The 25,544-nt window shown below is 45.2% G+C and overlaps 1 protein-coding gene across 4 annotated transcripts in view; it reads right to left on the minus strand.

The window, feature by feature from the left end:
* Positions 1-12,587: 12,587 nt before the first annotated feature.
* Positions 12,588-25,544, minus strand: part of stk32c (serine/threonine kinase 32C) — a 298,054-nt gene continuing 285,097 nt past the window's right edge. For 2 of the 4 annotated variants that reach the window (XM_078413690.1, XM_078413688.1), the window contains exons 12-13: positions 24,158-24,235; positions 12,588-12,803 (exon numbers count right to left, since the gene is read on the minus strand). In XM_078413690.1, the coding sequence (XP_078269816.1) occupies positions 12,671-12,803; positions 24,158-24,235 (211 nt within the window). In that variant the 3' untranslated portion in view covers positions 12,588-12,670. The remainder of the gene's footprint in view (positions 12,804-24,157; positions 24,236-25,544) is intronic. The other 2 variants (XM_078413689.1, XM_078413691.1) reach the window with 2 other exon arrangements.

A 25,544-nucleotide genomic window follows, 5' to 3' on the forward strand; every position in this document is an offset into this window, starting at 1 on the left:
GAGTCTATTAGCTACAAGGTGAAGTTGCACAACTTGGAATGGTTTCTCTGGAGTGTCAGAGGCTGAGGGATGACCTAATGGAAATAAATAAAATCATGAGAGGAATAGGTAGGGTAATAGTTTTATATAGTAACTGAAATGATGTGTGCTTTGCACGCTGAGCTAGCATTGAATTACCCAACCCTTGTTGCCCTTGAGAAGGTGCTGCAGGTCTTGAACCACTACAGTCCTTGAGAAGTGGGTATACCATAATGCGGTTGAGTTACTGCCTTACAGCGCCAGAGACCCAGATTCGATCCTGTCTACGGGTGCTGTCTGTACAGAGTTTGTACGTTTTCCCTGTGACCTGCATGGGTTTTCTCCGAGATCTTCGGTTCCCCCCGCCCCCCTCCCCCAACACTCCAAAGATGTACAGGTTTATAGGTTAATTGGCTTGGTGTTAATGTAAAATTGGGTCTAGTGTGTCTAGGGTAGTGTCAATGTGCAGGGATGTGTGTGGACTCGATGGGCTGAAGGGCTAGTTTCCGCGCTGTATCTCTAAACTAAACTAAGCTAAGCTGTTTGGGAGAGACTTCCAAGATATTGACCCAGTGACAGTGATGGAACAATGATATATTTTGAAGTCAGGGTGGCGTGTGGCATGTAGGGCAGCTTTCAGGTGGTGGTGTTTGCCCATGTTTGCACTGCCTTTGTCTTTCTAGCTGGCAAAATGCATGGGTTTGGCAGGTGCTTTCTAAGGAGTACAGGCAGAGCCCACCCAGGGTGGAAGTGTCCAATACTACACGTCGTAGCTTTAAGGTAAGATGGACACATTTAAAGGAGATGTGTGAAGGAAGTTTCGTCTCCCTACACAGAGAATGGGAACTACCTGGACCACGCTGCCAGGAGAGATGGAGAAGCTGATACAATAATTAAGTTTAAGAAACATTTAGAGACACAAGTACAGGCTGAGAATAAAGGGAGATGGGTCATGTGTAGAGAGGTGGGTTTAGTTAGAATGTCATCATGGTTGGTGCAGTTATAGTGGACCAATGTGTTCCTGTGCTGTACTGCTTTCTGTTTATTATACAGAAATTAATAGATTCACAATAAATCAGCTATAGTCTCCCTAATATCCACATAACTGAAGCATGACCTGCGGATCAGGCAGCATCCCTGAAGAACATGGACAGGGGACATCTCGGGTCAGGACCCTGCTTCAGACTGATTATGGGATAGGGAGGAAGCTGGAAGAGAGGAGGGGAAGGACGAAGTCTGGCAGGTAATGATGAACCAGAAGTGTTAGATTTTATCAAAGCTTTGAGTACTGGCGATATTCAGCAATCTGATTGTGATGAAAAACCATGCAGGAAGGAACGGCAGACGCTGGTTTACTCTGAAGATAGACACAAAATGCTGGAGTAACTCAGCGGGACAAGCAGCATCTCTGCAGAGAAGAAATGGGTGATGTTTCGGGTCGAAGAAGGGTCTGAAGAAGGGTCTTGACCTGAAACGTCACCCATTCCTTCTCTTAAATAGGCCATTATGAGGATACCTCCTTGCTATTTGTTTTACTGGCTTTATTTTTTTAAATTTATATATTTTTTTTGAAAAGCATATGTACAGATAGAAATAAAAGACAAATTTGTTACAAAGTTCTTACATAGCTTCAATTTTTAAATTTTTAAAGAGAGAAAATAAAAAATAAATTTATGATTCATGGTTTGTTACCAGACTCAGTGTTGTCTGTTCTGTTCGTGCCAGTCATTAAAGACAAAGCTGGTAAAGTGGGCAGCCTAGATAATTACAGGCTCATAGCTTGAGCAAGTATACTATCAAAAGTCCTAGAACAAATTCTGCTGAATAGATTGGACGAGTTTGTTTAATCCACAGATAATCAGTTTGGTTTTAAGGCTAAACATGGCACCGACTTGTGCATTTATGCCTTAAAGGAAATTGTAAACAAATATAGGAAAAATTTCATCAGTCCTTATGTGCTTTATTGATGCCTCCAAAGCCTTTGATCGTGTTAATCATAGAAAGTTGTTTGTTAAATTGAGTCAAAGGGGGGTGCCCAAATACATTGTGAGAATTCTGGCTAACTGGTATGCCCACCAGACTATGCAAGTAAAATGGGGCAATGTGGTCTCAGCCCCATTTGGGGTTAGCAATGGTGTCAGACAAGGGGGAATCTTGTCCCCAGTTCTCTTCAATCTCTATATTGATAATCTGTCCAAGCAATTGAAAGCCTGTAATACTGGGTGCATGATTGGTAACACTTTAGAGAACCATGTTATGTATGCAGATGATCTTGTGGTCCTTAGTCCATCTAGCGCTGGTCTACAGCAGCTCCTTGCTATGTGTTCTGTGTTTGGTGTGGAACATGGTATCAAATATAATACCAGTAAGAGTGTTGTTATGATCTGTAGAACCAAAGAGGATAAACGTCTAAAATTTCCTGATTTTAAATTGACTGATAATAATCTTAGTGTGTGTAATAAGGTAAAATATCTTGGACATTTTATTACAGAACAAATGACAGATGATGAGGATATTTATAGGCAACGCCGCATGATGTATGCACAAGCAAACATTCTCTTGCGCAAGTTTGGTGCATGTACAGATGGGGTGAAGATGTCTCTGTTCAGAGCATACTGTACACCACTCTACATTGCACACTTGTGGTCAAACTATAAAAAAGCTAGCTTACAGAGTCGTCAGGTAGCTTTTAATGATGCCATGAGGATATTACTTAAGAGACCTAGATGGTGTAGTGCAAGTGAAATGTTTGTGATTGCAGGAGCAAGCCGTGCTAAGAAATTTAATGTATAAATTTATTTGCCGAATTAATGACTCTGAAAACTAGATCACCTTGGCATTATCACTAATAAGGTTTAGTGCTGCACGCCACCAATCACAGTTGTGGAGACATTGGTATAGTTGTCTCGTTGTTGATCACTGATGGCTGATGCTTTAAACCATGCATTGTGCTTGTAGGTAACTTATTGTGCTTTTGTTAGTAATTTGTTAGAAACGTACTGTGCTTTTGTATGTAACATTTATTGTGTTTTTGTATGTTTATTATATGTAATGTCTTGGCTTTTATCTGGACCTTGAGTCTGTAATAAAGTATTGATTGATTGATTGATTGATTGATTCCCCAGAGATGCTGCCGAGTTACTCCAGTATTTTGTGTCTATCATCTGTGATGAAAGATCTTTATCCTGAAATATGAACTTTGGTTCTTTATCCATAAATCCGCCCTGACCTGATATTTAATTTCAGCATTTTCTGATTTTACTTCAGATTTTTGCAGTCAGAATAAAACAAAATACCTTTCAACTATTTCCTGCCTAACATCTTAACAAATCATGGATCATATTAAGTCTAATGTTGTGATTAACACCCACCATGTATTGTAGCAGCTTATGTTTGAATGGAAGTCACTCGTCTAATTAGTGCTTCCATATCTATCTTTCACTACATTCACAGCCACATGTGTTTCATTCTGAGACCAGCAGAATATAAATGTTAATTATGGCATTAGCTACCTATTAAAGTGGCAGACAGCTGGCCAAGTTAATTCCTCCTCCAAGATGTTCCATAAAATACACTGCCAGATTGACAAATGTGTTGAGGTCTACATAATTATAGTTCTAAAGATGCCTTAATGTGTGACTTTAATAACGGCAAGATTGCTTTATTTCATCAGTGATCTTTTCCATTGAGCCATCATTTTATACTGGCCAAGAGTGCTTTGGTTTTAGTTCCAATTATCCTGAATTCACTGATTCCGGGAAAGCTATGTGTTAACATCTAACCCATGGTTAATGAACTGAAAATCTATCAGCGTACCTGGTTCTGATTGTGTAATTGACAGACTTGGTTGGGGCTCCCCCTGTGAATGGCAGGCCAACTAAAACACAGTGCGACTCTAATCATCAAATTCAGAAATCCCAATGTTTACCATTGTTTCGGTCCCTGCGCTCCCTTTAAATGCACTGAAATCCTGTTCCCCATACTTCCTATAAATTCACAGGGACTCTATTCCCCACAGTCTTAAAAACATTGCATCTTTTTCCCAAGCTTCCTTGGGCGGCACGGTAGCGCAGCGGTAGAGTTGCTGCTTTACAGCGAATGCAGCGCCGGAGACTCAGGTTTGATCCTGACTACGGGTGCTGCACTGTAAGGAGTTTGTACGTTCTCCCCGTGACCTGCGTGGGTTTTCTCCGAGATCTTCGGTTTCCTCCCACACTCCAAAGACGTACAGGTATGTAGGTTAATTGGCTGGGTAAATGTAAAAATTGTCCCTAGTGGGTGTAGGATAGTGTTAATGTACGGGGATCACTGGGCGGCACGGATTTGGAGGGCCGAAAAGGCCTGTTTCCGGCTGTATATATATGATATGATAGACTCACCGAGGCCCCACTATGATGTGCTCACTCTGCCTCCATTTCCAGCACTCCTAAAGGTGCCAGGCCTTAGTTACCCATGCTTGCTTTAAACACACTGGGGCATAATGTCCATGCTCCCTCTCAGCTCACAATAGGCCTTGTTTCCTTTGATCTCTTTGAATTCACTAGGGCCCTGTTTCCTGCACTCCCTCTGAATATTGTAGGCTCTGTCCCCCATGCTTGCTCTAAACAGTGTTTTGTTTTCCACCCTGCCTTTAAATTCATTGGGGTCCCATTTTCCCAGTCCCCAATGCCTCGCCCATTGCCTTGAAACAAACAGGGGCCCATCTCCACTGCTCCTCTTGAACTCATTGGGGTACTGTATCCTGCACTCTTTTGAACAAACTGGGGCCTGTTCCCCTGATCCCTTTAAACTCACTACAGGTTAGGAACACCAAACCTCTTCTCGTGAATGAGACTGGTGGGACGAATCTGCTGTGAGGGAACTAGGTTTACAGCAATATCTGAATGGTTGACACAGGGTTAAATTTCCCATGTTAATATTGAACACTCTCAGTCCTGGCTTCTTGCACTCCCTTTAAATTTGAGGAAGGATATTCTTGCTATTGAGGGCGTGCAGCGTAGGTTTACTAGGTTAATTCCCGGAATGGCGGGACTATCATATGTTGAAAGACTGGAGCGACTAGGCTTGTATACATTGGAATTTAGACGGATGAGAGGAGATTTTATCGAAACGTATAAGATTATTAAGGGGTTGGACACGTTAGAGGCAGGAAACATGTTCTCAATGTTGGGGGAGTCCAGAACAAGGGGCCACAGTTTAAGAATAAGGGGTAGGCCATTTAGAACTGAGATGAGGAAAAACTTTTTCAGTCAGAGAGTTGTGAATCTGTGGAATTCTCTGCCTCAGAAAGCAGTGGAGGCCAATTTTCTGAATGCATTCAAGAGAGAGCTGGATAGAGCTCTTAAGGATAGCGGAGTCAGGGGGTATGGGAGAAGGCAGGAACGGGGTACTGATTGAGAATGATCAGCCATGATCACATTGAATGGCGGTGCTGGCTCGAAGGGCCGAATGGCCTCCTCCTGCACCTATTGTCTATTGTCTATTGTCTATGTGCTCCTTTACAAATTTGCCAGAGCCCCTTTATCCCAGACTCCCAATAAATTCATCGGGATCAATGGGAAACCTATATTACTGTGTAGCATTTTAAAATTTGAGGTGCGGTGTTGTCAAAGTGATTTGATGTGGAGCTGATATCTCTGCCAGTGTGGCACCACCATATCCTGAGGATGCTGGATTATCAGAGCTTTACTGTGCACTATTGCAGAATTTGGGAACAATCGCAAGAAGCCTAATGCAATATTATCACACCAAGGAAGCTAAGGGCTCAGATGTGTTTAAAGGCCTCCATGGGGAAAGAAAAAGATACTAACAAAGCTTCTGAAAAAAAAGCAGACATCGGTTATTCAGATAGATGCAACATCCTGCAATGGTACAGGCAGCATCTCTGGAGAGAAGAAATGGGTGACGTTTCAGGTCGAAACCCCTCTTCAGACTGAAGGGTCCCGACTTGAAATGCCACCCATTCCTTCTCTCCAGAGATGCTTCCTGACCCGCTGAGTTACTCCAGCATTTTGTGACTATTGTCAGTGTATAACCAGCATCTGCAGTTCCTTCCAACACATTGGTTGTTCAGATATGTACAGATGCTCCTCGACTTACGATGCTTTGACTTACGATATTTTGACTTTACAATGGTGCAAAAGCGATACACATTCAGCACGGTAGAGTTGCTGCCTTACAGCGAATGCAGCGCCGGAGACCCGGGTTCCATCCCGACTACGGGTGCTGTCTGTACGGAGTTTGTACGTTCTCCTCGTGACCTGCGTGGGTTTTCTCCGAGATCTTCGGTTTCCTCCCACACTCCAAAGACGTACAGGTTTGTAGGTTAATTGGCTTGGTAAATGTAAAAATTGTCCCGAGTGGGTATAGGGTAGTGTTAATGTGCGGGGATCGCTGGTCGGCGCGGACCCGGTGGGCTGAAAGGACCTGTTTCCATGCTGTACCTCTAAACTAAACTAAACTAAATATTCAGTAGAAACCATAGGTGAGGTGGCTATGAAGTTTGGTAGGTTAGGTGTATTAAATGCATTTTTGACTTACGATATTTTTGATTTATGATGGGTTTATTGGAACATAACCCCATCGTAGGTCGAGGAGCATCTGTACTTGTTTTTGTTTAGCTTTTTGAGTCTTTTTGAAATGATGGTGGGGAATGGGCAAAAGAAGACCCCCTCCCCCCCACCCCCACCCCCACCCCCACCCCCACCCCCACATACACACACAAATGCTGAATGATAACCAGCTAAGCTGACTGTCAGATCCTTTGGGGAAATTAAATCTGAATATTTCTCACATTTGGAAATTAATGGAGAAGTATTCACAGCACCAGATTGAGCTTGGCACAGGTTCTCAGAGCAGATGTCCCAGCATAAGTCCTGGGCAATTGCTGCAACTTCATGCTCTCCTGCAGGGCTCCATCAGTAATCTATGAGGAAAGACTGGATAGACTGGGCTTGTACTCGCTGGAATTTAGAAGACTGAGGGGGGATCTTATAGAAACATATAAAATTCTTAAGGGGTTGGAGAGGCTAGATGCGGGAAGATTGTTCCCGATTTATTCACAAAATGCTGGAGTAACTCAGCAGGTCAGGCAGCATCTCGGGAGAGAAGGAATGGGTGACGTTTCGGGTCGAGACCCTTCTTCAGACGTTGGGGAAGTCCAGAACCAGGGGTCACAGCTTAAGGATAAGGGGGAAGTCTTTTAGGACCGAGATGAGAAAACATTTCTTCACACAGAGAGTGGTGAGTCTGTGGAATTCTCTGCCACAGAAGGTAGTTGAGGCCAGTTCATTGGCTATATTTAAGAGGGAGTTAGATGTGGCCCTTTTTGCTAAAGGGATCAGGGGGTATGGAGAGAAGGCAGGTACATGCTACAGAGCTGGATGATCAGCCATGATCATATTGAATGGCGGTGCAGGCTCGAAGGGCCGAATGGCCTACACCTGCACCTATTTTCTATGTTTCTATGTTTCTATCTCTCCAAGGCTGGAATTCAGTTAGAAAATTGCCTGGACTTCAGCTTTTCTGTGCAAGCACGTATAAATGGCAAAGTTACTGATGCATACCTTTGCAACTGCCAGATTTTACCCACAGAATCCAGCCCAATAATTGATATATTTTGATGTATTTTGGGCAAACATTATTACAAATCATCAGAAATAAATAGCTCAATTTCTAAACATTCTGAATGAAATATTCATCCTAGCTCCACACAATGAGTTCAACAGAGTAATGCAAATGCTACAGAACACTACATTACTGTAGATTAATCCATGCAGTTAAGTACTAAACAATACTGAGTAAGCAGGCCTCTAGTTACATCTTCCAGCTCCTACATAAATAACCACTTTGACAGGGATTCAGAGAATGATCAAGAGTTTTCTTTCTTCTGAATGGTGATTCACAAAGCGTGAATGTTTTGATTCAAACACATTCTCATCTTATTCACTTCTGGTGGCCTTGATAACTACCCATGTCATCGTTTTGCACTTACATCCAGCTCATACATAACTGCCCTTGACTATAAATTTCCACTTTAAAGCAGCTTTCCTGTAAGCTATTAACTTTTTATCTCACCTTAATTTAACTTCTACACTTGCCATTGCATAAGAAGCCTTAAGACCAATATTTGCATCTTTCCAGTGCACAATGATTGAATGGATGATCATGCAACCAATGTATGGCTACCCATTTCTTGGTCAAGGACTGGCTTCTGCAGGAAGCTACAACATGGGGAAATATTTAGAGCTTACCAGCTTTTTAAAAGATTGCTGAATGGGTTTTACTTCTTTGACAACTTTGACGTTAACATCTGCAAAAGCTTCGGGACAAATGCAGTTCATCGGCATCATGTGTCAGAAGGAACTGCAGATGCTGGTTTAAACCAAAGATTGACACAAAAAGCTGGAGTAACTCATCGGGATAGGCAGAATCTCTGGAGAGAAGGAATGGTTTCGGCTTGAGACCCTTCTTCAGACTTTAGCAATTCCTTGGAAAATGTATTCAATAAATCAGTCAATCGTATCTATGTCTATGTATGCGTTTTTACAACTCCCTGCTGATTGGAATTTTCTGTTGGTTCCACACAGTATGCTAGGACTCATGACTTGGCCCACTTTGGTGTGTGGAAGCAGTGAAATTGTACAGCTGCCCAACACCTTTAATGTCTGTCACCTTCAAGTACAATGTATTTTTGCTGCAGGTCTTTCTACACTCATTAAATGTAACCGATGACTCAATTCTAAAATAAGAGTAAGGAACAACTGATTTATTTTGAGATAGAATTGTAAAATAGCTTTGTATAAAAATCTTGGAGACTATCTTCACTACTTTTGCTGAACGTTACGCAAGGATTAAAGATGAGTTTAATGCTTCTGAACGATAAATATTTGTATCATCAGTGACTAGCCATAGATTTTTGGTTCTTGTGTAGGAAGGATCTGCAGATGTTGATTTAAACCGAAGATAGACGCAAAATGTTGGAGTAACTCAGCTGAAGAAGAGTCTCGACCCGAAACGTCACACATTCCTTCTCTCCAGAGATGCTGCCTGACCCGCTGAGTTACTCCAGCATTTTGTGTCTATCCTCGATTTCTGGTTCTTACTTTTTCTTATTTTTTGTACATGGGATGTTAACAGCCCTGATAAGATCAGGCACTATTGCTTATTACCCTCCAAGTCATTTCATGGCTCAATTATGAATTGACCTATTGGGGAATATAGTCACGGTTAGGTCAGTTAGGTGGCGTAGTGGTAGAGTCGCTGCCTGACACACCAGAGACCCGGGTTCGATCCTGACTACGGGTGCTTTCTGTACGGAGTTTGTACGTTCTCCCTGTGACCTGTCTCAGAGATCGTTGGTTTCCTCCCACACTTCAAAAAAGTACAGGTTTGTAGGTTAATTAGCTTGGTATAAATTGTAAATTAACCCTAGTGTGTGTGGGATAATGTGACTGTGCTAGTCGGTGCAGACATGGTGAGTCAATGGCCTGTTTCCTCGATGTTTCTCTAAACTAAACTAAACTAAAAATAATCATGGGAAGTTTCCGCCTTTTAATGAAAATGGCCCTATCTATACCTGTTTTAATTTTAATTACTTAAACTGAAATGCCACAGGTTCAGACAATCATCACTGGATTAATAGCTGAGAGGTTTGTATACTCATTCAGTAATTTGACTGCTAATGAACTTTTACACCTAAAACATGATTTATCTTTTTCATAGCCCATTTTCATGGACTGCGGTCCAATCCTAAACAAAATATTATTCATACAATAATATAACTTTTTAATAAATACACATTATCTTTTAAAAATATTGTTTATCCCTCCAAATTACCTCCAAAACAGGTATTTTAAAACCCTATACTGTGTGAGATTTTGGAGCTTTTCCAAAGTTATTGTGAGACATTTATAGGATACATCCTATCAGCCAACAGGTGATGTAATATTACCATAAAATGTTTCAGTTTTGATTTCTTTTGGCACATTGACCAATTCATAACATCCAGAAAGCACATCTCGAGTGCAGATGAAATTATTTTTTTGTCGTTGCCACATGTAGAGATCTATCTAAGGATGTGTGAGGAGATCGGATACCCCAGAGTAGACCCACACAGGCACAGGGAGAACGTGCAAACTCCACACAGGCAGCACTTGAGGAATGAGCCTTTTCTTCCTGTTACCGTGTGGGTTTCCTCCCGCATCCCAAGGACATGCAGATTTGTAGTTTAATTGGCCTCTGTAATATTGCCCCCTGGTGTGTAGGGAGTGGTTGAGAAACTGGGATTACATGGAACTAGTGTAAACGGGTGATCAATGCTCGACGTGGACTTGGCGGGCCAAAGGGCCAGTTTTCATGCTGCATCTCTAAACTTCTGTGTGGCACAGTAGCTCAGAGGGAGAGTTGCTGCCTTACAGCGCTAGAGACCCGAGTTCAATCCTGACTATGAGCTACTGTCTGTGCTGAGTTTGTACGTTCTCCTTGTGGTTTTCTCCGGATCCACCGGTTTCCTCCGGATCCACCGGTTTCCTCCCACACTCCAAAGACATACAGGTGCGCCGGTTAACTGACCTCTCTGTAAGTTGTAAATTCTCCCTCATCCGTATGATAGTGCAGGTGTGTGGAGGTGATCGGTGGTCTTGGTGGGCCAAATTTGTTTCCACAATGTATCTCTAAACTAAACTAGTTTTATTGCTTTTCAGACAAACGTTCTTTCAGAACCAGTGTCGTACTTACATCAACAATGGTCATAATTCTCAAAAATGTTTCATGTATATCTGACCAGGAAGAAACCTCTCTAATGGAAATGGGAGAAATGGCTGCATCTAGAGAGACTGAAATTGAGGGAAACTAAGGTGAGAAATTCAAATTTTGTGAAAACTATTTTCACATGTATTGGATATTGTGAGAAAAGGAAGCTGGTTTATTTTAATCTTCTTCATCTTAAAAACATGGAGCCAAGTTTTAAGAGAGATTTTGAAGTGATGAGGGATGGTTTCCATTGCATCAATCCAGAGGAATTTGTATGCTATATGAAGCTCTATTTCCTGGCCACAATTACTTGAAATAAATGAGCAAAGTTCAATTACTGTTAAGTACAAGAACAAATTTATTTCCAAGTTTTTATTCCCCATTACAGCAAGAAACTGGAATCATGCGGCATGTCTTTAAATATTAAAAATTCAACATCTCAGTACTACAGAGATACAACCTTTTCTTGAAAAGTTCCTTTACATTGCACACATTTTCAAGGACTATGATTCAGTCCAAAACAATGCATTGTCCATGCAACAAAAATACATAAATAACATTTGAATACATACAGTAGGTTTTATTTTTTTTTAAATGCCGCTAACAATTTGCAATTAATTATGACAGGTATCTTCAAGTAAATTGAGCCACATGATTACTGACATTCCAAGGCAGACATTGCCTTCAGCAAAGCCTGTACGTGAACACCAGCATTCATATGCTACATTCCTGTGTCGGCCGTTTTCAATCACTCTGAGTTGCGCTGTGGTCTTAGAAAGAGTTAATGTAAAATCAGAGTGTACAAAAATGTAGTACCAGTGCATTGTGTTTTGAAAACTTCAATGACTGAAATTTCCACCTGTCTCTTCAAATCTCTGAGGTTCTCTTTTTACGACCTATTATACCTACTGTAAAAGCAGTTGTTATACCAAATATCAGTTATTGTACTGTATTAATTTTTCCTACATTGCTAATAGATTTTGTAGCTCATCAAGCTGCATGTTATTTAAAGTGATGGTGTACAATATATGTAACAAATCGAATACCAATATAATTTTAAGCCATTTAGTAGTATGTTAAAGATGTATAGCTAATTGCATGTTATAAATGAAAATGTCAGTGCTATAAAAGCTTTGGCCTCCTTGCCCATTTGTTGTGCCTGCACATTTGAAACTTTTTTGGAAATAGTGTAAGTTTTCGTATGAAAATTTGGTTTAATAATACTTTTTCCTATCAAAGCTCTCCACATAAAACTGTGGAAACACAACAACGCGGTCAATATTTACACATAAAATCCTCCAGTCTGTGATTCCCCTCCCACCCTGTATGAAAGGTCCTGAAGCTATGGAAACAAATGTAATTATTCCTATTGTACGATAATATAATCCAACAATATTTTATAATTTTCTTTGTTCTAATAAAATGATTGTAAATTAAAATGATTTCATGTCAAATGTCTGTGAAGATTACGTTTGAATAGTAAGGACCATTGAATTTAAAAAATTTCACAGACTAATAGCAAGGCATTAACAAAGCACAAAAAAACTAAATAAGAAATACAGATTTAACTGGTTTCAGACATCCAACATTCTGTTAAATTGATGACATAATGTGCCATTATTTGGTTGCATAGAGAATATCTATCATTTAGTTAAGAGAATCAACCTCTCTATTTTCCAGTGCTTTAGTTTTGTCAACACATGAAATAAATTTACTAGGCAATGTGTTTTGTTGCAGTTCACTGGATATAAACGATATAAAGGAAGGTTGTCCCATGGATGAGATTCTTCCCACCTCCCCCACCCCCCCACCCCAAATGCTATTGAAAGCTTTGTTAAGCCCAGTGAAGCAGCCTGAGAAACATTAAGACAGATGGATCGAGCAGCCTGACCATTCAGTCCTAGCTACTGCTCGTTGAAGAACACACTGAACTACACATGTGCAGGTTTCCACTTTCATCTTCAGCAGTTGCTTCCGGCTTTTCCTCAGTCTTGGACACGGAGGTTGTCGGTTCCTCTGGCCTCTTTTTCAACCTACGTGAAGTTTTAAAATGTAGGAGATAATGGAAATATTTACCATAGTCAGCCAGCAACACATGTCTTTGCTACTGTATGTTGGAATGCGAAAAATGCTAGACTGATGGAGCATTATAAACATCGACTGGTAGTCTGATAATTGTAAAACCATTAGCAGCACATTGATTAAATTGTTATGAAATTATAATGCATCCATTTTTCCTGGTCATCTACACCAATGACCTGAAGGATGCTGAGTGACCTGTACAAGATTCAGCTTTGCCCAGTGTAACTTTCACAGCTCTTTGTTTCCGAGGTTGAGTTAAAACAGAAACTAAAATCTGCTGCTAAAATTCTTTCTACTCTAAATTATCATCACTTCGCTTTTTAAAGTAAAAAAATGTCTTGCTTCACTGATCAGATCTTCTTCCAGCTGATTTACAGAGATAACCAGAAGATAGACACAAAAAGCTGAAGTAACTCAGCGGGTCAGGCAGCAACTCTGAAGAAAAGGAATAGGTGGCGTTGCGGGTTGAGACCCTTCTTCAGACTGCCGGTGGATTGTCTACCTTCTGTGATGGAGACGGTGAGACCAAGAAAGGGGACGGAGGTATCGGAGATGGTAGTGAAGTTAATGAAGTCCTTGAGTTCTCCGTGGATGCAGGTAGCCCTGTTGCAGATAGAGTTTGGGGAGAAGGCCAGTGTACGCCTGAAACAGGGATTGTTCGACGTACCCAACAAAGAGGCAGGCATAGCCATGTGAGTGCCCATGGCTACGCCTTGGATTTGAAGGAAGTGGGAGGAATCGTAGGAGAAGTTGTTGAGAGTGAGGACCAGGGGTGAGTGTTGGCAGAGGGAAATTGGCTGGTTCTGCACTCAAGGATGAGTCTGAAGAAGGGTCTCGACCCAAAACGTCAACTATTCCTTTTCTCCGGCCTGACCGGCTGAGTTACTCCAGCTTTTTGGGTCTATATTAGATGTAAACAAGCATCTACAGTTCTTTCCTGTGCAGAGATGATCATGGTGACCAGAAAACCTCAGCTGCTAAAATATTTCTCAGAGACCACACTATTCAGTTCTTGTGCCTTGGCTAGGATTTTAAGTTAAACAATCAAACTACAAATTGAGCTTGTGTTTTGAATTTGGCCAACAAAAGATTTTTGCGCTGGGTCCGCATTAACCAAACTGATCTCCCGGTGGCCGAGCACTTTAACTCCCCCTCCCATTCCCAGTCTGACCTTTCTGTCCCCTCCTCCTTCCCAGATCTCCCTCTATCTTCCTGTCTCCACCTATATCCTTCCTTTGTCCCACCCCCCTGACATCAGTCTGAAGAAGGGTCTCGACCCGAAACGTCACCCATTCCTTCTCTCCCGAGATGCTGCCTGACCTGCTGAGTTACTCCAGCATTTTGTGAATAAATACCTTCGATTTATACCAGCATCTGCAGTTATCTTCTTATACTACAAAAGATTTAAGGTTATTTGAATGAATCTTCGGTTTCCTCCTACATTCCAAAGATGTGTAGATTTGCAGGTTAATTTGCTTTGGTAAAAATGGAAAATTGCCCCTAGTTTGTAGGATGGTGTTAGTGTACGGGGATCGCTGGTCAATGCCATCTCGGTGGGTTAAAGGACCAGTATCTCTAAACTAAAGGCTGACACATTTTGACATGAAAAGTATTATATAAATGCAAACATGACTGTGCTACTGGTTCTATAATTCTAACTAACTGTAATACCAAAGCTTTGGAGCTTAAATATTTTAAATATATTCAGTGATAAAAACAAATAACAATTATTTTATGTACCCCCTCAATCAAATCCAACTGAGTTGCACCCTCCTCCAAAGCACTTAAAATATCAGCAATGTCTTTAACTGGAGAATACTACAAGTATCCTGCTTCCATAATTATGTTCCAATATAGTTTAAGTCATTTGTTTTGAGTTAAAACGGATGAAATTTTACTGTTGGTCCAAAGTGCTGCGTTATAATCTCAAGAATAATTGAGGTAAAGGAGTCAAAGAATGATCAAGACATCTCAAAACAAATGAAACATTAAAATAAGTGAAACATTTTTGAGGCTTAGTTTACAGTTTAGAGATACAGCGCAGAAACAGGTCCTTCGGCCCACCGAGTTCGCACCGACCAGCGATCCCCGCACATTAATACAAGCCTACACACACTAGGGACAATTTACACTTATACCAAGTATACAAATCCAAGCCAATTAACCCACAAACCTGTACATCTTTGGAGTGTGGAAGGAAACCGAAAATCTCGGAGAAAACCCAAGCAGGTCACGGAGAGAACGTACAAACTCCTTACAGACAGCACCTGTAGTCGGGATCGAACCCGGGTCTCTGGCGCTGCAAGCACTGTAAGGCAGCAACTCTACCACTGCGCCACCGTGCCATGAGCCAATGGTCAGATAATCTGTTATAATGATGTTGACTGGACTATGGGCGGCACGGTAGCGCAGCGGTAGAGTTGCTGCTTTACAGCGAATGCAGCGCCGGAGACTCAGGTTCGATCCTGACTACGGGTGCTGCACTGTAAGGAGTTTGTACGTTCTCCCCGTGACCTGCGTGGGTTTTCTCCGAGATCTTCGGTTTCCTCCCACACTCCAAAGACGTACAGGTATGTAGGTTAATTGGCTGGGTAAATGTAAAAATTGTCCCTAGTGGGTGTAGGATAGTGTTAATGTACGGGGATCACTGGGCGGCACGGACTTGGAGGGCCGAAAAGGCCTGTTTCCGGCTGTAGATATATGATGATATGATAAATAATGCACAAAATTCGGAGAAGAACTAGATTTCACTAGTATAAACAGTATAAATTTCAAGCTACAATGTATACTAGACTTGTCAAAAGCATTACTGTTTTAAAACAATTACTTCACCAATGAAGTCAATATTATTGCTTCTAATGTTCAGATAAATAAATATTTAAAGCAAAACATTATGTTAAACTCTGAAAAATACCTTGTTCGAGAGAAGACCACACAGTATTGTTTCTTTCCAAATTAAATAACATTTTTATTCTTTAAATAATTTTGATTTCCCGTTCTAGGCTTATACAAGCTGATGTTGAGAAATAGTCGAAATTTCTGAATTGCAGGCAAAATTGTTTAATTAGATTTTTTGTAAAACAGTAATGCAATTCCTGACAGAAATTAATTGTAACGAGTTAGGTTTAAAAAAAGGCTGCAATGCTTCCTTTCTTCAAACGTAATACAATTTTAAAGTTGCCACTGGTGTTCAGACTCAACAATTTAATTCAAACCATAGAATTGAGAAAGAAGCACGCCATTACTTTTATATTTAAACAAGTCAATAATATTGGATGGTCACTTTAATTTTATTTTGGTATGGATATTAAAAATAAATATTTAAATAATTTTAAAGAGCATTTCAACTTTGAGTCTGTGTAGGTATAATGAATAGCAAGCATCATTGAATCTCAGGCTACAACTATTTTACAAACACTGGATACTCTCTTTGACAATATGTCTCCATGGAGCTAGTTCGTCACATAAACAGTGGAATAAATGGAAATGAGGGAGATCTTCCACGTTGCAGAGTGCCTTAATCGGCTACTGCACAAAGCAACATTCACCTCTTCTCACCTTATCTCAAAGCCTTTTTCTCTCCTTCCTCAAAGCCTTTTGTCTGCTTTTCACCTCTGACACTTGTCCACCCATCTGCCAATCAATCCCCCCTCACCTGTATCCACCCATCACTTGCAGGGCTTTGTCCCACCCCCATCTCTCTTCCAGCTTTCTCTCCCCTACTACAATCAGTCAGAACTGTCCCGATCCGAAACGTCACTTATCCATGTCCTCCGGAGATGCTGTCTGACCCGCTGAGTTACTCCGGCACTTTGTGACTTTTTTTTGTAAACCCCGCATCTGCAGTTCCTGGTGTCTATTTTCTTGCTCTTTAATTAGTCCTGCGTTCTCAGCATGGATTTCAAGCTAACTCTTGCAAATGGGATTAAATTTTTGCCTCATTTATCCAAACAGTTGTGTCTCAGATAGATAACATGGAGAGATAACACAGGTCGTATCATGTATCTATAGCCTATTAGCTGAGCTACACTGACCTTGCGTTAGGCCAACCATGCATTGTGTAAAAGGTTTTCCGGTATCCAGGTAGATTACGATCATGACCTTACTCAATGTGCATGTTGTAGTGAGTCCAGAAGCGGGTGAGTGTTGAAGACAGAGTTTATTTGCATGGGCAAAAACCCCGTAACTGATGCAATACTCACAACTATGGACAACTAACGAATACGTCCTTACTGGACGGAGTTCAGCACTAGACTACTTGTTTCTCCCGCGCTGGCACAGCACGTGACATCGTTAGCCAATCCGAGGGTTCGAACTCCCAGCCAATCCCTATGTCCCTACATGACCCCCCCCCAGAACCCTCGGTACGGTACCTAACGGGCAGCCGGACCGCCCGACCTGAAGGGGTACGGGGAGGGGAGGCCAGCACCCCCAGCGACGAGGGAGGCGGGGAGGGCCCTGCCGGTGGAGGCGTTGGGAGCGAAGCTGGAGGGGGAGGTAGGGAGGGCCCCTCAGGTGGAGGCGGCGGAGCCGGAGGGGGCAGAGGAAACACGACCGGGGGCAGCGGAGGCCCGGATGGCGGGGAGGAAGACGCAGCTGGGAAACCAGGTGGGCCGGCCAGAGGGCGGCCCCGGCGAGGAGGTTGACCCACCAGAACGGGACGGTCCTGGTCTAAGTGGGCCGGTTTGAGCCGGGAGACAGAGACCAGCTCCTGTCGGGTGCCCACTTGCAGAGTGAAGGTGACCGTCCCTCTTTTGAGCACCTGGAACGGGTCTTGGTAGACCGGCTGCAGAGGGGGCCGGTGGGAATCCCGCAAGAGGAAAACGAACTCGCAGTCGTGCAAGTCCGCAGGTACGTGTGCTGCGGCACCACCGTGACTGGAGGCCGGGACTGGGGCCAGGGAACCAACCCGAGCTCGGAGAGAAGCCAAAACTGACGGGACGGAAGACGGCAGGGCGGAGGATGGAGGCAGAATGTCACCCGGCACCCGCAGGGGCGAGCCATAGACGAGTTCCACCGAGGAAGTACCCAGATCGGACTTAGGGGTCGTGCGAATACCGAGGGGGACCCAAGGCAGCTGGTCAGCCCAGTCAGGGCCGGTCAGGCGGGCACAGAGGGACGCCTTCAGCTGTCGGTGGAAGCGCTCTACCATCCCGTTAGCTTGGGGATGATAGGCGGTAGTCTGCTGCAAGCGGGACCCATACAGCTGCGCAAGCGCGACCCACAGGGACGAGGTGAACTGGGCGCTCCGGTCGGTAGTGATGATGGCCAGGACGCCGAAACAGGCAACCCAATGCAACGCCAGGGCTCGTGCACAGGAGGCCGCCGAGGTGTCCGACAGCAGAAAAACCTCCGGCCATCGAGTAAAACGGTCTACTACTGTCAGGAGATGTGTGTAGCCCCTAGAGTAAGGCAATGGACCAACTAAATCTACATGGATGTGGAAAAAAACGGACGGGCGGAATGACTAAATTCTGGCACGGAGGCTGGACATGGCGGTGGCCCTTGGAGGTCTGGCACGGGACACAGGCGCGGGCCCAGGCGGCCACTTGCTTCCGCAGGCCGTGCCAGACAAATCGGGCGGCCACCATAGCCATAGGTCGCGCAAATGGACGGGTGTGCCAGGCCGTGAATGGCCTCAAAAACCTTACGCCGTAGGGTGGTCGGCACAACTGGGCGGGGGCGGGGAAGGGAAACGTCACACCAAAGTGTGGTACCTGTGGGGCCGCATGCCACCTGGGCCAACCGCAACCCTGAGGCGGTGGAGGCGTACGCTGAGGCAATGTCTTCCAGGCGCTGAGCCTCCGCTAGCTCTTGAAAATCTACCTCAGCCCCCCCCCGCAGCAACAGAGGAAATGGCCGGCTGGGACAGGGCGTCAGCAATGGCGTTAAGCCTACCCGCGATGTGGCGAACATCCGTGGTGAACTCCGAAATGAGGGTGAGGTGCCGTTGCTGGCGGGCCGACCACGGATCCGAGATCTTGGAAAAAGCAAACGTGAGGGGCTTGTGATCCGTATAGGCAACAAAAACACGGCCCCCCAAAAAATAGCGAAAATGACGGACAGCTAAATAGAGGGCCAGGAGCTCCCTGTCAAAAGCACTGTAGTTCAGCTCAGGCCGAGTAAGCTGCCGGCTGAAGAATACCAGAGGCTGCCAGTGACCATCGACCTGCTGCTCTAAGACCCCACCCACCGCCACGGCTGAGGCGTCCACCGTCAGGGCCGTGGGGGCCGAGGAGCGGGGGTGCACGAGCATGGTGGTGTTGGCGAGGGCCAGCTTGACCGCGTCAAAAGCTGCCTCGGCAGCTGGGGTCCAGACCAACTCAGCGGGATTACCCGCGAGGCATTGGAAAAGGGGGCGCATGATCCGAGCTGCCGCAGGCACGAACCGGTGATACAAATTCACCATGCCCACGAATTCCTGCAAGCCCTTGATGGTGGTAGGGCGGGGAAAAGAGCGGACAGCGTCCACCTTGGCGGGCAATGGAGTGGCACCGGCCGGTGTGACCCGGTGACCCAGGAAATCCACCGAGGACAGGCCGAACTGGCATTTGGACGGGTGGAGGATCAGGCAGTGGACCTGCAGCCTTTGGAACACAGTGCGAAGGTGGACCAGGTGCTCTGGGACCGAACGACTAGCGACCAGGATGTCGTCGAGATAAATAAACACAAAAGACAATCCGCGACCCACATGATCCATGAGACGTTGGAATGTCTGAGCCGCCTTTTTGAGACCGAACGGCATGCGCAACCACTCAAATAAACCAAAGGGAGTAATTGTAGCCATCTTGGGAATGTCCGGTGCGTGGACAGGGATCTGATGATATCCTCGCACCAAATCGATCGTTGAAAACACCGTGGCACCCTCGAGGCTGGCTGAGAAGTCCTGTATGTGAGGGATCGGATAGCGGTCAGGCCGGGTGGCAGCGATAAGACGCCGGTAGTCCCCGCATGGTCTCCACCCCCCAGATGCTTTGGAGACCATGTGCAAGGGTGAGGCCCACGGGCTGTCTGAAGGCCGAACGATCCCCAGCCGTTCTAAATTCAGGAACTCCTCCCGAGCTATGGCCAGCTTGTCGGGGGGCAGACGCCGAACCCGGGCAAATACCGGAGGCCCCTCGGTGGGGATGAAATGGACGACCCCGTGCTTGGCAGAAGGGGCATCGAACCGCTGTACGAGGAGCTCCGGGAACTCTGCGAGGACCGCAGCGAACTGATCGGGGGCCGCGGTGACAGCCCGGATCGACGGGCAGGGTAGGGTGGCAGGTGGAGGAGTAGCAGGCTCCATGCTGTTAGCCGAGGGTTGCAGGCCCTTCCCGCGGACGTCTACGACCAACGAAAAGGCCCAGAGGAAATCCGCGCCCAGGATGGCCTGGCCCACGTCGGCAACGATGAACTCCCAATGGTAGGTCACGGGCCCGAAGGACAGGGACATGGCCCTCTTGCCGTAGGTGCGGATGGGACTGCCGTTGACCGCGATGCGGGTGGACCCTTCCTACCTGCTCGAACTTCGCCGCCATAGGGAGTTACGATGCTAACGACCGCTCCCGTATCGACCAGGAAAACGGTGCCGGTACCTCGATCCTTGATGTAGAGGCGGCGGTTGCGGCCGATCGAGACTGCCTCTATGTTCGATCAGCCGAGGCATTTCCCGAAAAGGTACACGGGGCCCTGCACTTTCGGGCTTCCCCGCCCCACCGCTGGTGGAAGAAACACTAGCCGTGCCTATGCGGCTCTGTTGCGTGGGCCCGCTGCAAAATGGCGGGCGCTGCAGCTCCGTCTTGGCGCGCTTTCTGTAAAATGGCGGCTGCTGTGCCGCCATCTTGGCCGCGCGGCCAGTCGCGCCTAGGCCTGGAAACCCGGTTTATCGACTCGTCTCCCGTCGGGGCCTCCGTCACAAGGGCGTCCGCCCTCTCCGCGAACGCCACCGGGTCTGCAAAGGAGACGTCCGCCAAAACTAACCTGACGTCCCGGGGCAATTTCTCCCGGAAGGCCGCTTCGAACATGATGCACGGCCGGTGGTCGCCAATCAAGGTGAGCATCTCAATCATTAGGGCGGACGGTAGCCGATCCCCCAGCGCCGGTAGATGTAGGAGCTTCAGAGCCCGCTGGTTCTGGCTAAAGCCACAAACCCTCAAGAGGAGCCTCTTGAGCCCCTCGTACTTCTCGGTTTGTGGAGGGTTGGTCAGGTACTGTCCCACCCGCGCGGCCACCTCGGGTTGTAGGCAGCTCACCAGATGGTGAAACTTTTCCTGGTCCTCCACGACTCTTTTGATGTGGAGCTGGGACTCTACCTGTACGAACCACAGGTGCGGTTGATGGGCCCAGAATGGGGGCAGGTGAACGTCGGTTGCGCTGCGCTGCCCACTGTTCGCTCCTTCCATCTTCTTGTGATCGTTGATCACGTCGGGGTCACCAATGTAGTGAGTCCAGAAGCGGGTGAGTGTTGAAGACAGAGTTTATTTGCAAGGGCAAAAACCCCGTAACTGATGCAATACTCACAACTATGGACAACTAACGAATGCGTCCTTACTGGACGGAGTTCAGCACTAGACTACGTGTTTCTCCCGCGCTGGCACACCACGTGACATCGTTAGCCAATCCGAGGGTTCGAACTCCCAGCCAATCGCTATGTCCCTACAATGTATACAGGATTTTCACATGCATGCTACCGCTAAAAATACCATGAATTAAATTTAAGAAATTCATGTTTGCACTCTACTTGTGAGATTAAATTTATCCTGCACAGTTGTGATCCATTCTAATGTGCTGCCAAGTTCTGCACAGTTCAGCCAGCAACAAGCTCTGTTACTGACACTAAAATCAAGCCTTCGGTAAAGCACCACCACCGGACAGCTCACAGTCTGCAGATCTCCCAACTGTAGGGGTGCCAACTATCTCACTTCCAAATAAGGGACAAGGAGACATCACCGCCCCGTGCCCCACGTGACTGCACCCCGCTCCACCAAAGGCAGCCACCCAGGCCTGGAGGCGGGTTGCTACGCAAACTCCGTTAGGCGGTGCCCGGGCCTCCGGACGTACACTGTCCGGACCTACACTGTCCAGACCTACAGCATCCGGGCCTACAGCGATCCCCGGGCCTAATATAAGGAGAAGGACGGTCTTGTACGGAACAAACCAATTTAGCCCAAAATATGGGATGTCCCAGCTAATACGGGACAGTTGGCAACCCTACCCAACTCTCATGCTGGGAAACCCACCTGTTGAACATGCGCCCGGGCTAACTTCATGATCATACCGTGAGCCCACTGAACAGTGTGGGAAATTTTGTCTTATTGTTTAACTAGTGAATTGGAGAAATGCTGGGACTCCAGACAGCAATTTGTAAAATAAAATATTTGGAAAAATTTACCGCTTTCTCGATTTGGCATGATAACTATTCGTCAAATTGACATAAAACCCTTTCTTTTAAAGTTTGCTTGGTTTTGCTTGGTTTTCTTCAGACATGATAGAAATGGCATGTTGTGATGATGAGGTCTGATTAACTCTGGAATTGACTAAGATGCAAAGTGATATGTCTAGGATAAATCTACAACCAATACAAAGAGGACAGTTGAGATGATAACAAGGAAACAGTCCTTAAAATCTGAGAAACATTCATTGTTCAAACCATCTTCTCATTTGAATTCAAGAGGCATTAACATCAATATAGGTAAATAAAGTGAGTTAGAAATTTAGGATGAATCCAATTTATAAGTACACCCAAACAACTAGTGTCAAGTAATTCCACAGATAGACACAAAATGCTGGAGTAACTCAGGGGGACAGGCAGCATCTCTGGAAGGAATGGGTGATGTTTCAGGTTGAGGAAAAGGGTCTCGACCCAAAACGTCACCCATTCCTTCTCTACAGAGATGCTGCCTGTCCCGCTGAGTTATTCCAGCATTTTGTGTCTATCTTCGGCTCAAACCAGCATCTGCAGTTCCTTCCTACACATCAAGTAAATCCACAACAGTTTTCATTGACAATTCACTCGTAAAAACAAAGCACTTTCCTCAGGTTTTCCAGGCAACACATAATATCAACACCTATAGAGGGATAACGTGCTGAGCCATCCACAGAGCCTCTAACTGTCCAGCCCCCCCCCCCCCCCCCTTGAACCCAGAGCACAGACACCAGTGCTGGCAGGTTATCTTTTCCATTGAGGCATTCAGCCTACAGGTAGCCAGAGGGCCTTAACTTCAACATACTTAGAGGACAGGCCTCACTTGAGCTGCCTACGCAGACTCCTTCACATCAGGTGACGGGACAAAATTCCCGACGCAGAGGTCTTGGAACGGGCCGGAATCCCCAGCGTCCACACCCTCCTACGGAAAGCCCAAGCCAGATGGGCAGGCCATGTCGTCAGAATGCCCGAGAGTCGACTGCCAAAACAGCTTCTGTATGGAGAACTGTGTCAGGGCAAGCGCTCAGTAGGAGGACAGAAGAAATGGTTTAAGGACTGCCTCAAAGTGTCCCTCAAAGACTTGGACATCAACCTCAGCACTTGGGAGTCTCTTGCTCTGGACCGTCCAACCTGGCGTAGCAAGCTCACCACAGGAGCCCGTGCAGCAGAGAACAGATGCACTGCAGAGGCCCAGAGGGAACGCACCGCGCACAAGGCCCGGGCTACCTCCACTTCCACTGCAGCACCCATCCATTTGTGTCCTACGTATGGGCGTGCCTTCCGGGCCCGGATTGGCCTCACCAGTCACTTCCGGACCCACAGTCACCAATCCTCCAACTGAAAGTGAAGTCATGGTCATCTTCGAACCCGAAGGACGAGCAACAACAACACTTAGAGGAAAGAAATACAAGTGGGCTGTGAGAATGTGAGTGTCCCTTCGTATCAGAGAAGATCTTCATCAACACTCCATCTATATACCCCAAAGTAGCAGTTGTGCCTGAAACAACCCGGAAAGGAGGTAGCACCCAGATGGGCTGCAATGCCAACAACATTGTAAACTGCTGTTCTGCTTGTATTTAAAAAAAATGGAAACATAAATTTGGTTTAACTATTAAAGTAATTGCATTGGGTTTTTCTTGACTTATTGCAATGATGCCTGCTTTTTATTAAAAATTATATAATTAGAATTAAACCATGATTTCTCCCAAGAGATCGCATGTCAGTGCTTTATCCACAAAGTGTCCTCTTTTAGCACCATGGGCAGCACCTTTCCGGATTGCATCGGGACATCTCGTTCGGCTTATTCATAATGTACGCAGGACTAAATCAGAAGTAGCAAAGACTGACAAACATAAAGACCGTTTGTGCATTTCCAAATGTTCAAGCTTGGGTCATTACCATTTTCTAAAAGGTAGACAGCTGCCAGTCCAAACTGTTGGCTTTGATCTTGGTAAAACCTTGCACTGATTTTTCTCCCTAGGCATTTAAAAATATTTACATTGAAATAAATCTGAAGGTGGATTCACACAAAGTATATTGCTGCTATCTATGATCCAGTTTCAATCTGTAACAACTCTTGGGATTAGTTTGATTGACTAATATTTGGTGATATTTCAACATATCATGAAAATTAAACCAAATTGTCTTTGTACACTAATGAGAACATGCTCTGCAACTGATGACCAGATATTTCTATGGTGGTAAAGGGGAACAAAGCCAACGTCACCGGTAACTCACATTTTAACCTGTCAATAATGAGGACATATCTTACACTTGTTGCTCATTCATTTTAATTCTTCAGTGACAATCAATGGCAGGATAGAATGGGGTGGTATTTACATCTCCCATTTGACTATCCTGTTTGTGTAAATAAAGACTAGTTGGAAGCTGGTTTGAACCTCAATAAAACAGGTAGGCCACCCAAAATACCTTTGTCCAGACTAGGGTTGCCAACTGACTCGTATTAGGCGGGACTTCCTGTATTTTGGGCTAAATCGGTTTGTCCCGTATGGGACCGCCCTTGTCCAAAATTAGGCCCGGATGGCGCTGTAGGCCCGGAGTAGGCCCGGACACTGTAGGCCTTGACACTGTAGGCCTTGACACTGTAGGCCCGGGGGCTGCTGTAGTCCCAGACAGTATAGACCAGGGCGCTGCCGAACGGAGGTTGCGTAGCAACTCACCTCCCGGCACGGGCAGCCGCCATTGGTGGAGCGGGAGGTCACGTGGGGCGCGGGGCGGTGACGTCACCCGTTGTCCCTTATTTGGAAGTGAGGAAGTTGGCAACCATAGTCCAGATGAATAACCTAGAAACCTGTTCTTCTCAGAACTAATCCCCAACTACATGGTGATAGCAGGGCAAGGCATAAACCATGCAATATAAAAGCCATGCCCTTCAGAATGTGCCAAAGTTAATCTGCCTGAGACCAAAATTAATAATTGCTTTAATTCAGAAAATCTAATAATCTTACATTTCCATTTAATCCTGGTGGACGTAATAACAACCAACATTTATATAGCACCTGTAATGTGATAGACATCCCAAGGTGTATTACATATACAATGTAACCAAAGCATACTACTGATGTTTATGTGGTGGCTGATTCAGTGGCATACCCAATTCATCTGTTAATTCACACTTGATTTTTTTTTAAAGCCTTTTCTTGTTCTCCCAAAGATGTCAAATTGAACAAAAGGTTCAATTTTAAATTACAAAGTAAAGTGTTGCAAAATTATATTAAATAAAATTGCAAACTGGGGCTAGCCGGTTCAGACTACTGCCATTTTC

Source organism: Rhinoraja longicauda, chromosome 16 (assembly GCF_053455715.1).
Source record: "Rhinoraja longicauda isolate Sanriku21f chromosome 16, sRhiLon1.1, whole genome shotgun sequence".
Classification (NCBI taxonomy): domain Eukaryota; kingdom Metazoa; phylum Chordata; class Chondrichthyes; order Rajiformes; family Arhynchobatidae; genus Rhinoraja; species Rhinoraja longicauda.